At 40.6% G+C, this 14,566-nt stretch overlaps 1 protein-coding gene across 2 annotated transcripts in view; it reads right to left on the reverse strand.

The window, feature by feature from the left end:
- The window catches only part of adgrl3.1 (adhesion G protein-coupled receptor L3.1), a 172,198-nt gene that overhangs the window by 85,512 nt on the left and 72,120 nt on the right, over positions 1-14,566 (reverse strand). For both annotated transcript variants that reach the window (XM_058085631.1, XM_058085624.1), the window contains exons 7-8: positions 4,256-4,270; positions 2,633-3,421 (exon numbers count right to left, since the gene is read on the reverse strand). In XM_058085631.1, coding sequence (XP_057941614.1) covers positions 2,633-3,421; positions 4,256-4,270 — 804 coding nt within the window. The remainder of the gene's footprint in view (positions 1-2,632; positions 3,422-4,255; positions 4,271-14,566) is intronic.

Genomic DNA, 14,566 nt, shown 5'->3' on the forward strand with positions numbered 1-14,566 from the left:
CCACACTATAGTCAGACAATCAGACACAAACACAATAATGTACACTTCCCCCCCACGTTATAGTTAATACTTGGTGGAGGTACGTGATCAGCTGAGTACTGTTTTAGTTGAGAACTTTTGTTTATTTGTTTGTTTGAGCAGTTTAAGAAACAAATCTCCAAGCAACCAAACCAAAGTACCGTTCAAATACCAGTAAGATGGACCAGCTCAAGACGTCTTTTTCATGTGTTACTCGGAATTTTGACCAGAGTCAAATTCGTAGTGTGGTAAAACACATACGTAAAGCCAATAAAGCTGATTCTGATTACCACACTGGCCCTCCCCCACTTCCCCTTGCTCATCCAATCACCAGTCAGAACAGAGTGTCGATGCATTCACGGACTTGCAGTGAGTTGGATATTTCATACTGTTTTTTTAAAAAGGCAGGTTTCCTCCACTTTGTTGAGCCCAGCGTGGGAGTCGCAACAAGGGGGGGCTGAAGAGCTGCATGCGGCCTAGACAGCATCTTTATTATAGGTACAATCAAATTTCAATGAATCTACTTGTCACCCATTCTCGGCAGAATAAGTAAATGATGCAGTTGAGGTACCTAATTTATTCCTTGTCTTCATTGAACGATGGAGCCAAGGGAGTCAGAGCGTAAAGCAGCGGGGCTGCATTGATTGTAAGTATTTATCTCTCGCTGGTCAGCAGTCTGCCGTGTTGATGTGCACTGGAGGTCATTCTCCTCACTGAATCCCCATTGATCTCATCTTTAGAGCCTCCTGACATACTCAGGGCTCCATTATGACAGTGATCACACTCAAGTGTACACTGATAAACGTGCGTGCACAACTTGGACGGCGTACCTTAAGCACATTACTCGTTGCACGCAATCGCACATTTTTACAGTGCGGATCGGTACAAACCAGGTTTGATGCTGCCTCTCTCGTTGAATTTGTTGAACTGCGCCTCCTAACTGCATGTAAGAGCATGTGCTAATTCAGACATCATTTAATAAGACAGGCATCCAGACAGTCTTGAACACTCCATTGAAAGGTGATGACAGACAATTACACCCACAAAATCGATCTTATGACCTTAGGCCTACACATTTATACATCCAGAAGAGACAAGTGTGGGCTCAACCATCAAATTAGAGTTTAAAGTCAGCCTCTTTGAGTTAGGTGATACATTTTGACCCTGCCTACTCATGCAACAACATCAGTTCATTCGTCTAGGCCAGGGGGTCCATCGGTTATCTTTATTTAAAATAAATTAACTCTTTTTTTTCATCTTCTAGTTCAGTGTTTTGAAGTTCAACTAATTTTCCAGTTCAAATCAACAATGCAATACAATATACAGTAGTTTGATTATATGAATTATCAAGTTTTTGTATTGGACCTCTTTAATCCCTGGTCTCAGCCGCCCATCGGAGTTTAAAGTGCCTCTGATTACACAAGTATGCATGCATATTTACAACCAGATACCAGCTTATTATTGCTTCTTTCTTTCTTTGTTGTCTTCAACTAAACTTTGAACCAATCGAGACAGAACCTCTGCCCACACTGGGGGTGAAACAATGTGTTGTGTGGGTGGCTCATTTTCAATTCTGTCTGCTAGTGAGAAAAAAAAATATATATATATATACAAATAAATAATAAATAAAATTACCAAACAGTTGCTGTGTCACACTCAAAACACGACTTAGAGGAGGCAAGTGCACATAACAATAACATGACTCTTGGTACTGTATGCTTTGGTATATACATACATTTTGGTGGATGAAGTGGATTAAAAAAGACATTTATGCTGGAATACAGAGTATGTTCCACATTATGGGAAACTGATTGCTTATGGAAAAGGTGTTTGATTTCTGTCTCCAGCCACGGGGTGGGTGGAGCAGTAGTGTGAGACAGGACAGCCTCCAAAACCAGCTGCTCCGAAACGAAGCATGTCACAGTAATTAAAACACCCGTGAACTGTTTTAATCTGTGAATAAATATGTATATCTAAATAGTCTATCTTATTACTTTTGTAGTTATTGCACTTCAGGCCTTAATTACGAGTCTAAGGTCAATGTTACACTGACAAACATTATAAAAAAGTGCCATATGCCATCATCCGAAAGAAAGAACCAAGACTCATCTCATCTTTTGACTGCTTTAGCTGTAATTACATATTTAGGGCAAGTAGCAAGTGGAATGCGGCATTAAAAGAGTTGTTTCAAAAGGCATGTTTAGGATGTAAAGATCAGAATAACCTGCATATTTTCTTTCAACTTGCTTTTGATTAGCATCAGAGAAGGCAGTGCAATCCAACTTTAAAAGTAATCACAGGTTTTTCTTTAATCACTAAAAATGCTGATGCCATGTTTGGGGGTGTGGAGGGGGGTCATAATTGCGTACCGTGTCGGCACAGATGGCATTTTTTTTTTTCTTTATCATCTTTAGGGTATTTTTGTAAAATTAATTATTGGCACAAGATTAGTAACGTATCCCTTATGACTCAACAAAAAGAGAAATGTATTAGTAATACAATATAAAAACAGCCTTCCTGAAGACTTATTCCTCTTATCACAGGTGGCACAAAGCCGAAAGCTACAAAGGGAACAGATTGACAGCAGGGTGAAGCAGTGGGATTTGGAACTCACCATTGTTGCCGAAGTCGAGGGAGTACTTGACCACATGGTAGTTATTCCACACGTAGAGGAGGTTGTCCCTCGGGTTGTAATCCACTGCGGCGATGTACTGGTACGAGTTGGGGAACGGTATGTTGATGTTCACTTCCTTGCTCTTATCCGTGTTGTACATGTAGTCGATCTTGTTCCCTGTACCTTCATTGTCGTCATCTTCATAGACGGTTTTTACGACATACAGGACCCCGCAGATCATGAAGGCGTTGGAGGCGGAGCGTTTGTCGTAGCTGGTGTCCCAGGAGCCTTCGATGCGTAAAGTGTAAGGGTTCAGCTGGCTCACCACAATGCGGCCATTGTTTTGCTCCGTCGCATAGATCACCCAAAGTCCGTTCTCATCCACCGCTAAGTCGATGTCCGACTTGCCCCCCCAGCGGTAAGGTGATGTGTCATGATAGTTGGCGTTGGCGATGATAGCCTCGCCGCTCTTGATGCGTGTGCGGAGGTCAAATTTGACAATATTGCGAGTGCGCTCTTTGTTGAAGAAAAGCGCACCGTCGTACACGACAAAGCCAGTTCCGTCCACCCGATGCGGCAGTTTGTACGTTGTGGTGGGACGACCTGCAATAAAGTCCTCCTTAGATGAGTACTCAGTCAGGGTGTCTGTGCGGTACGGGGTCCACGGCATGTAGTAGATTTTGTCTGAGGCCTGCAGCGGGTCTTTGCACCAAGCTCCAGACTGGTGGTCGGACTCGAAGAGATGCTCACTTTGGTAGACACCACGTAGAATTCCGGGACACAGAAACACTGAGGGATGAATAACACCGTTTTCACATTAGGGACTTTTTTTATGGGAACGCTGTAAAATGCCAACTAGCCTGACTATTTCCTGACACATTTTCATCAATTTTACATTATGTTTCAACTCGGGTCTTAGACTTGAGTTGTGAAGCAGGCGCCGAGATTGCAGAGCTCAGCAACAGATAATCCTATAATGCAGCAAAGACAAAACCTCCCTTTCACCTATTCCCACTTCTCCCTCCTACCACAGCTCCTCATTAGTCTCTTAGCTTCTTTCTTTTCGCCTTCCCCTGCTGTTTCTGCAATTGTTACAACAATTCATTTGCCACTCTCTGTTTGGTATTCCCATCACGGAATACAGAGGTCATGTTTTATGAGACATGTGAGAAAAGCAGTAAATTGAGAGAGGCCAGTGTGACTACAGTTATAGCAATAGCAATTTAAGTAATTTAAGTGGAATGTACAGAAAAAAAGACAGGCCATATGATCATTGCGGTTTTGCAATTCCTCTCTTCTCTCTCACATAACAGTCTCGGGACTATTAATTGAACTATGGCCGGATATTCAAAGCACTGGTGCCATCATATCACAGGAAAGAATATGAAATATTAAATGTCATAACCATCCTTTGTTCATTGGCTCATCATAAAAATGTGCTTGACCCTTGGAGGGTTTGTTAAGTGACGTTCCAACCGATATCATGGAATAATGTTAAGTGCAACTAATGAGAACCAGTGTTTCTAAATTGCCTGGACATGCTGGAATCCGGCTGTTTTAATATAATCGCAATGACACTGATGGGCTTGGGCCAAGAATATGCTTAAAAAAACATGCACTTACCTTTTTGTTCAACCTCTGCCAGGGCCATTGGTGAAAGTTGAAGAAGAAAAAAAAACAGACCAAAAAAAGAGAAAGTAAGAAAGAGAGAGAGACAAAAATGGATTAATGATGCAATAATAAGGGAATCACCACAATAAAATATCTGATCTCCATAATTGTGCTCGTATTTCATCCTAACCTTATGAGAGTGCCAGGATGCTCTTCATGTACGATGGCTAATGAGATTACATAAGAAGGAGACTGCACTACAGTTGGAAGTTGAATCTGACGGCACTGGATTTTACATGTTATGCTCATACACATTTGAGATTTTGCCTAAAAGCACCAGACCAAATGTACGCATACACATCCCATCTTTCAATATATTGGAATTTGAAGGAGGCTTCAATTTGGTATCGGGATTTTTTTTTGTGGCTGTTTCGCGTGCAGGCCGCACAGCCAGGGTTCGATTCCCCATTCGGTTGGTTAATTGGTTAATTGGTTAATTGGTGACTCCAAATTGTCCATAAGTATGAATGTGAGTGTGAATGGTTGTTTGTCTATATGTGCCCTGTGATTGGCTGGCGACCAGTCCAGGGTGTACCCCGCCTCTCGCCCGAGGACAGCTGGGATAGGCTCCAGCATGCCCAAGACCCTTGTGAGGATGAGCGGTATAGAAAATGGATGTTTTTTGCACAAATGGACTTCGACTGAAATGTGTAATTTCACTGAGAAACATACTTTGTGTTATTGGTTTATGAAGACACAAATGAGCTGTCCGACATAGCAAGTAACATTTTCAAATTTCAGCAATATATATATTTTTTATAAATATTGCTTGTTGTAGCTCACAGCAAACTGGAGCATGCTTAAAATCTGCATGTTTTGGTTTCTTGAAATTTTTCCCCTTAATTATCTTCTTAATAAGTATTTTAGTAAATAACTTTTTTGACAAAATCCCTATTTAAACAATTTCACACATGTATGTGGCATTTTCGCTCAGATTTCATTTGACGTCTAGGTACGAATATGCTTATTTGACTCTCATCTGCTTGAGTTGGTGATGACTGAAACCAGATGTGACGTCACATGCAAACGAGCAATAGTGGTTTATATTAGCTGTTCCTTGACAAGCCCTGCGGTCAAGTTACAGCAATCAGTCAAGATGGGCTCTCCACAGTTAGCATAATAAGCAACCAACAAGATGTGGTTGAGGCATTTTAATTACGATGATGTGACCTGTACTGTGATATGTCTACTGAATCTGCTGGTGTAGTTGGATGTACTTTTGCATTTCATTTCATAGGCCATGAGTTTGATTGCCAGCCAGGTTTGCATCAGAAAACCAAAACCCATTCGTGCGACTGACTCGCTGCGGCAACCCCCTGACAGCAAAAAGATGAAAGTGAGAAAACTGTGATATGTCTATTTAAATTCGCACTCTTTGCACAAGATGTCAATTTGCATTGAGGTTTGTATCAATCCGAGTGATTGATGCATCTGTCTATAACGCTTATCCTCACGAAGGGGTACACTCTGGACTGGTCACCAGCCAATCACAGGGCACATATAGACAAACAACCATTCACACTCACAGTCATACCTATGGACAATTTGGAGTCGGCAATTAACCTAACATGTTTTTGGAATGTGGGAGGAAACCGGAGTACCCGGAAAACATGCAAAATCCACACAGAGATGCCCGAGTGGGAGGCCATTATATCAGAATAAAATAAAAAGAAAAGTTCCAATGGATAACTTCATAGCCCATGCAGCAATATGAACCTGCACTACAATTGCAAGCTTTTAATGTACATTAATCGCAACTGAACCACAAAACTGATGTGATTAAAGGGATTACATTTCAGCAGACCAGCTGAGATTGCAGCATGAAAAACACTCACTGTGGGTGAACTAATGCTTTGTGGACATCACCTCTACTGCATGACTATATCATTGTGATGCACTTATTGTGCTACTTCCTTGCTCCAATCCCTGCACCCAATTCCCTCTCTATTATAGTCAAAGCTCTATTTGGTTGAGGGTTATTCACGTCACCCCCTCAGTGAAAATGCACACACTTGCTCAGAGCCTTTAAAACATATGAATTCCATTCCACCTCAGTCTCTAGGGGGCCTGAGTGGTTTGTGAACATGGCAGAAACCTAATCCTGCAGGCAGTTTCCCTAGTGTCTTTCAAGACTGTTAGATACTTGCTGAATGAAACTGGTCCCTAGGGAGGAGAGCAGAAGAGGAGGGTGCCTTAAAAGGTAAAACATTTGGAAGGAGTTTGGACTTGTATTTATATATAGCAGAAAAAGCTCTACACATCTCACTGTGTGACCATAAATTCTTTAACACATTAAAGGCAAACTCATCACCGCCCTCAAACACGTGCAACACACACAACCAACACATGGATAAACACACACACACATGCACGCCATTAAATCCTTAGCTCATGAAAAATGCATGGTAACTGGTGCGGCTTAACGCAAGTCCTGATAAATAAGCAATCTCAGGAAGAAGATGGTGTTAAACTTAAAACAAGTGTCTATTTGATTGTGTGCGTGTATGTGTGTGTGTGTGCTGCTTGGATTTAAAATAGGTCTGACATAATCTTCTCCACAATGCTGGTCGATCTGTGATTTGTTCATATAATGCAGCGATGTCAAAGTCATGCTATGGAGGGCCGAGAAACTGAAGGTTTTCTTTCAAGTCGGTCTCCAAAGCAGCTGATGTTAATGATCAACACCACCTTCAATTTGTGGGAAGGAGCTCATTATTTAAATGCTTCTGCTCTCCATTGACACATGTGATATAATGAAAACACTTCTTGATCGGAAATAATGGAAATCAAGATAAGTCAAACTGTGACTATCATGAAATGTATATTAACCAGGCAACAATGTAACATTCTTTACTGTAACACAGTAGCCATGGAATGTAAGGTGTGAAAAATAACAGCTATGTAATCATGCCATAATCGTCAATGGTCGGTTTGAAAAACACAATACAACATTGTCTGGTATAATACTGTACATCACCTCAAAAAACATTTCCTTTATGTGTAATGTTGCATTTATCAAAGACGATACTTTGGACATTGCACATGGACGAATGCCAACACATTCCTCATGCACATATAATACTTTGTGGTTGCATGAGCACATCCTATGACAGCCTCCATAAAAGGAAAAAAAATGTGTGAGCCTGGTTGCAGGCCACAAATAGACATACCTACAGTCGCTGCGATAACAAGTGTAGCAAATAGTGCATAAAATGTCATACAAATGCTATTCAATTGAATTGTTATTGCTTGTTTTGCTACATTAGTGGACGCCTACGTCAGTGAGCTCAGTGGAGGACATTTTGTTTTCTTTTCTAAGGAATCGCTCACATGTAATTTCTTCTGAAAGGGTGCAAAAAGTCTCACATGAATCAGAGGCTTTTTTTTTTTTATGTCAGAGCGAAGCGGATTGACCACACATACTGAGATGAGACCTCAAGGTTTTTTCAAGGTTAAATGTAAAATTGAGCTCTTTTGTGGTGCTGTACAAAGACAGAGGATGGACTCAATTAAGTATACATTTGGGATGGGTACAGCTCATCCATAGTACAGCTGTTCATAGTCTAATGGAATCCAATGGAACAATTCAATCATACAATCTGCCGTTCATTCATTTTCTACCGCTTATCCTCACGAGGGTCGCGAGCGTGCTGGAGAACATGCAAACTCCACACAGAGCGGGGGGAATTGAACTCGGGTCTCCTAGTTGGGAGGTATGCGCGCTAACCACTCATCCACCGTGCAGCCGTGCCTTTACAAATATGATACAAGAAAACAATAAAATATATACTTCAATTAATACCTCTCAATAAAAACAGTACTATTATATTTTTAAATGCGCCTAACGATTTGGTAATGACTGAATGATGTCATTTCGCCATCCTTGACTAACCGACTTCTCAACCACTTCCACTGTGCTTTGGTATTCATTTGTAGTATTTTTTGTTAATATTGCCAGGATATAAATTCATTTTTTGTGAGAATAAAACATGATGTCTGCTTACCCCCTGCTGCAATGATTTTCCCTTTGACGCAGTGTAAAGATAATTAGCATTTTTATTGAAAATGTATGGTTTATTAAGGGTGTATCAGACTAGATGGAGAAACGTGTATGTGTGTAAATGTAAGGTGTTGTGTTACACATGAGGCACATGTGTGTGTGTGTGTGTGTGTGTGTGTGCATTTCTGCAGCCGAGTGGCAACAGCAGCCTCAGCACGATTATCTCTAATCTCCAATCATACTACAATAGCCCAAGGTCAATTATGGACATTTTTTTCGTCTTTCTTGCTTCATTATTATCTTTTTCTTCCTCACCTGACATTCTGCCATTTCATTCTCTGCTTTTCTACTATTTGCCTCCCTGTCCACCTCTCCTCACGTCTTTTATCAGTTAATTCGCTATTTCTGCTCTTTGTCTGCTGGCCTCGTCTAACCTATTTCTCCCTATCTCTGTTTCGGCTGTCACTCTGCCTCTTTCACTCTCCTTCTGTTCTTTTGGTCTAGAAAGAAAACACACACAAACACACACATATAAACACAAATAGCCCTTCTCATGTCATCATGATGGAGTTCTTCCAAGGGTCCAATTTGACAGAAGTCTTTAATTGGACAGACAAGAAGGTGATTTTATCTTTTAATTAGCTTTCCTTTTGCGCCAAGCTCTATTGTCTGAAATAGACAGTGTGGGTATTGCATAACATATCACTAGATTTTTCTGATTAATACACTAAATGTGGTAGTAGGCTAATTGCTTCATAACTGCACTTGGAGAGCCACTGCGTGATTAAGATGAGACAATGGATAGACATTATGCCAATTGTTCCTATTTTTGAACATACCAATAATGATGCATATCATTATGGTTTCCTGTGCTGGAGCCGTAGAAGTGAAGCATGGTCACATATCAGTGCTGCAAAGGAGAAGCATTCTCCAGTGGTGCGTTGATGTGCAGATATTTATACTGGGCCTGCAGCAGCACCGGCACCTCCAGTCAGTATACACAGTTGCTAATCGCGGCCAAAGCTCACTGGCTAGCTTGGCACACGGATGTCAAACACTCATGTTGCAGAGAGCCGGCAAGAGAAAGAGCAAAAAGAGAGGGAGAGCACTTGATTTTAGTTTTGGAAAAAGGCCAGAAATCCAGCAGAGCAGTGAGGAGGGATGAGGAGTTGCAGGATGTACTTCAAGCCAAAAAAAAAAAAAAAGACAAGAGTAAAGACTGAGGATGATGGGATGATGGGGCAAATTTCCCTGAAAACTCAACCGTACATAATGTAATTACCTGTTTTACAACCCTCTTAGAGATTTGCTTACGGTAACCGCAAGGAGGCGAGCATACCTGCTGCTACTCTAACCCACGAGCCCGGGGAACGTGCACAGCAGCATGAAGGGGCGTCTCATTGGAGCGCTGCTCATAACCAAGCTCTGATTAACACCAGATGGCTTCAAAAGGTGATCACCAGGGGTCAAGTGTTCGCAAGCCACAAAACTGAACACTTTCAATGCGTCTCATGCGGGGGGGAGGTACAGTGTGCACCCCCTCGGCACAATGGTAACTTTGTTTCCTTTTCTATATAGCAGAATGGTTCCATTTGGGAAGGCTCTTAATCTTACTTATAATCTTCGTAATTTTAGTAATTAGGATTTGCAGTGGTGACGAACTGCTACAAAGAGCTGTTTTAGAAAATTGTCTCTCATTATGCTCATCCATACAGTAGTTTACAAAGTGAGAAAACAAGTCACATTTCAGCAACCATTTTAATGACAGTATCTACGGTATTCTAATGGCACAATACTACTCTTGGCATCGGCCATTTTGCATGATATTGACTGATTTTTCAAGGCAGGTGGCATATTGTGTTCTGGGGCTAGCTTTATATACATTGTAGTATATACCAAACCAGACTCTCATCTTTTACCAAAAATAAAAATAAAAATAAAAATAAAAATAAAAATAAAAATAAAAATAAAAATAAAAATAAAAATAAAAATAAAAATAAAAATAAAAATAAAAATAAAAATAAAAATAAAAATAAAAATAAAAATAAAAATAAAAATAAAAATAAAAATAAAAAATCTTATACCAGAAAAAAAAAGGTTTGTTGCTTCCTTTTTCCGTTCTTTAGTAATCAGCAATAGAAATAGGGAAGTAAAAAGGGAAAAAAGGGAAAAAAGGGAAAAAATGTATTTTTGTAAAAAGATGCATTTAAAGCATAACCTTAGCCATATATATTTAGCCAACATGTCTAAACAATGATGCCACAACATAAACAACGCACACATTGTTGTTTTACATTTAAAAATATATATATTTTTTGCAAATATAACATTATTATGGTTGTTTGTCTATATGTGCCCTGTGATTGACTGGCGACCAGTCCAAGATGTACCCCGCCTCTCGCCCAAAGACAGCTGGGATAGGCTCCAGCATACCCCCGCGAACCTCACAAGGACAAGCGGTATAGAAAATGAATGAATGAATGAATAACATAGTTACAATTTTCAAATTTGCAATTAAACTCTTTGTGTGCACACGTGCACGTGCTTTAAATTTCTCTTCGTTGGGTACTACTTGCCTTTTCACGTCCTGGTTGCTGTGTATTTTGCTGTGTATTTCAATGGAAGATACGCAGAACAAGTTGCACTTCTGCCACCTTGTGGTCATTTTATTCATCTTAAAACAGCATCAAACAAGCTCTCCTCTTTTATAGAGTTGCATCATGACCTTCCTTCTAACTCTGATGTAAAAAAAAAAACATATAAGATGTATGAAGAGCAAGCAGTCGGGTCTTGGATATATAATCAAACCTTGGTTTTCAATGGTAAAATTTTACCTCCGTTGTAGTTGTAGTTTACCTTTTGGAACATTAATTTCTGTGGTATTAATAAATATGTGGATGGCCAGCATTGTTTATTAAGCCATCTTGGATGACCCACTCAACATGTACTTTACACGATATTACGGTACTGTAAGACACATTCATTTGGCAAAGTCAAATGAGAATGTTACACAAACTAGTCCTTTTGCCACATCAACAATAAGAAAGCGGGGGTCAAGGAAGGTGATGTTGAAGTGATAAATCGAGGTCACAGATGAAGATGTCGAGGAATTGTTGTTGGTGTGCATCCCTTCCTATCGCTCCCCTCCTCTTTACCAACAAGAGCTTCCAATAAATGCAACAGTCATGTTATTTTGCATTGTTTTGGGATTTTAAAATTATAATGGGACTCTATAAAGTTGATTAATGTTGTTTTACCTTTCCTGTGGTCTTAGTAGTACCAGTGTCCAGGTTCTGGGACTGCGAAACTGCAAATTCTAACATGTACTTTGATGTTGTTAAGCATATCCCAATCCCCTGCTTTGGCAAACAGTTTTCAACATGACAAGCCCCGAACACACCACCAAGATGCTGAGTATCTGCTGAGGAAGCTGAATGTGAAGGTGATGGAGTGGACCAGTATGTAGCCACACCCGAACCTAATTAAGCACCTGTAGGGCATCCCCAAGCAGAAGGAAGGTGGAGGAGCACAAAGTGTCTAACATCCACCATTTCCACCAGTGACGTCGTCATGGGTGAGTGAGAGGATTAAATATTAAATTAAATATTAAGACCCAATTTGTATACGTACACTGTGAGGTGTATTCACTTGTGCAATTGTTATGCTTGAAAATGCATAAGGCAATTAAGGCATAACATGTGTTAGTATGCAAACCTTGATAAAGTAAAGCTGCAAAATTCAAACTGTGTGGTGGTGGGGGGACGACTATATTTGTAAAAGCATTTTTTTTTTGTACTAAATTTGTGTATTGGACCTCGTTAGATGGTGCAGTTTGACAAAGCGATTTTTCTTTTGATGTAAACATGGCTTGCGAGTGTGGCGGTGTGAGTCCACTCGCACATATTTCACAAAAGGGACCTCTTTCATTGATCTGCCTTGATTTACAGCAACAATTTGGAGATATTTCACTGCTTAATGTCTCGTAAAATTTATCTGGCCAACAATGCCACTGACAGCATTGATTTGCTACGTCAAGCGCAGCGGTTTGATCAAAGACGGCTGGATCTCTAGACAGGAGTATCTTATTCAAAGCGCCACATATTATTGCGCCTTTCACAAGAAATTGATTTCATAAATATTTGAAGGATACAATAACAGGCGTTGTAGGGTTTGTGACAGTGACTCAAGCCGAAGGTTTTCTCGGGCATAAGAACTGTGTGTGTGTGTGTGTGTGTGTGTGTGTGTATAGTCGTTTTGTGCAACAGCACTTCTCACGGCTGAACATTGCTGCCACAGCCAGGATATGTATCACACGGCTACCTGATACAGCCAACCACTTAGTTGCTTCACGTAAGCTGTAATGAAACATCAAGTGCTCTCTCTTTTACAAACTGCAGTGTTCTTTTCCCTTTTGCTTTCCTTTCCTTGAACTCCCTGACCCTGCAGGGAATAGGGTTCCAGTTGTTTTACAAGAGGTACTCATCTTGAAAGCACACCATTCTTTATCAGCAACCCACCTCTTCAACGCAGAGGCCACGTCCTTAATATATAAAACGTCCTAATTGAATCATTCATAAAACACGTATTTTTCTATTTGCTTGACCTTAAGTCCACACAAAAGTGCATTTTTGAAAATGGGTTTGAAGAGCGACTCAAAACTCAGCAGTGTGTGTTTTTCAAACTGTGTTTTTCAGCCAGTTCTGCAAGTTAACGCAATTCCAAGACAATTGTGGATGACTTGATAATTCGTTAGGAATTATTTGTGCTCCTATAGAGCAGCTAAACACAATAACCCACACAGAAAACCTTCTAGATCTTCCAGAATCTGCATCTATTCCAGCTGTATTTCATCTATCTCTCACTCCGCTGTGATTGGTCACATGCCCAAAGTGCTTCCGAACGACACACTTTGTTGGGGGCGCTGTTGGTGCCGTGGAGCTCAGAGGGCGCCACGTTTACTAACATCGGTGGTCATTAAATGTTTTTTTGAGGGACGACCAGACATCGGTTAGCACTTTGGTTCTCTCAACCTCCATGGACGCACAGCGTGTGCAACATTAATGCACCTTTCCCGACGAGAGCACATTTTGGCGGAAATGTCACGTTCATGTTCTGTGTGAAATGCCATTGACGATGAAAATATTTTTCTTTTACTGGGAATCACCGATATCACCTACTGGTGTCAACGACAGCAACATCTGCCTGAGCTTGTTTCGTAAACAGAGAAGCAGAGCTTAGAGGAGGACAGAGGGCGTATCTCGCCGACAGCCACGCCCACAAGGATCCCAAATGTGTTTCAGGGCTCACTTTGAAATGCGCCAACCTCATTATCTGAACCTTTGGCAACATTCTAACTGCATTTATAGGTCAGAAAAGTGGAAAAAGCATAATAGGTCCCCTTTAAGATAAAAGTCGGGGCTTGCAGCGGAAATTACGGTAGTTTTGTCCTTGATTCCCCAGTGTAACTCTTTCTATACCGGTGTGTTGTTACAGGTTTTGTGCTTTGACGTCCACTTGACAGGCTGTGGATGAATTTCTATTTAGACGGAGATCATTTTTAACAAGTAGTTGGCAAGGATAAAGACTTCTTTTTTACACTGGAGTGAAAAGTTTGAGTGTTTTGTTGCTTTAAGTGTCTTCCAAATGTTCTGTTCTTAAGTGGGCATTCATTCACGAGAATAGCTGACAAGTTTTAAAGGGAAAGGCATTAAAAAAATTAAACACACACGCACTTTTGATGCCTGGCATGTGTGTTGCAGCACGCCCAAGCTTAGTGGTGCAGTAAGTGGGTATCAGGTTGTGTTTCCATCTGCTCCAGAGAGGGCTCTGATAGTCCTATTATTTAATCTGCTGGTCATTCTAGACGCCAAGAGCGCAAGACCCGTTTAGTCAGACAAAATTGAATGTTTCAGAGCGGGCGATCACCTTGACCGTTTGGCTGGACTTTGGAGCCTGGGCTCGCTCAGAAAAAAAAAAAAAAAAAAAACTCCAAATAAGTATCGGGTATCCGGAGCACTTTGGGAAACGTTCAAATCACACACGTACATTTGTGGTACAATATTGGTGACATAATGTATTATGACCACAACCAAGCATTACCTAATTCTAACCCCAAACCCACCCACAGTCTGAACCCACCCTAGCAGCCATTTAACAATGTGTTCCATTTTCTGGAAATTTTCACTATATGCAATAACACATCATATCGCATATGCACAAAATATACATTTGTTCCATAAATGTTCCTAGTTTATTCTATTTGA

Source organism: Doryrhamphus excisus, chromosome 1 (assembly GCF_030265055.1).
Source record: "Doryrhamphus excisus isolate RoL2022-K1 chromosome 1, RoL_Dexc_1.0, whole genome shotgun sequence".
Lineage (NCBI taxonomy): Eukaryota > Metazoa > Chordata > Actinopteri > Syngnathiformes > Syngnathidae > Doryrhamphus > Doryrhamphus excisus.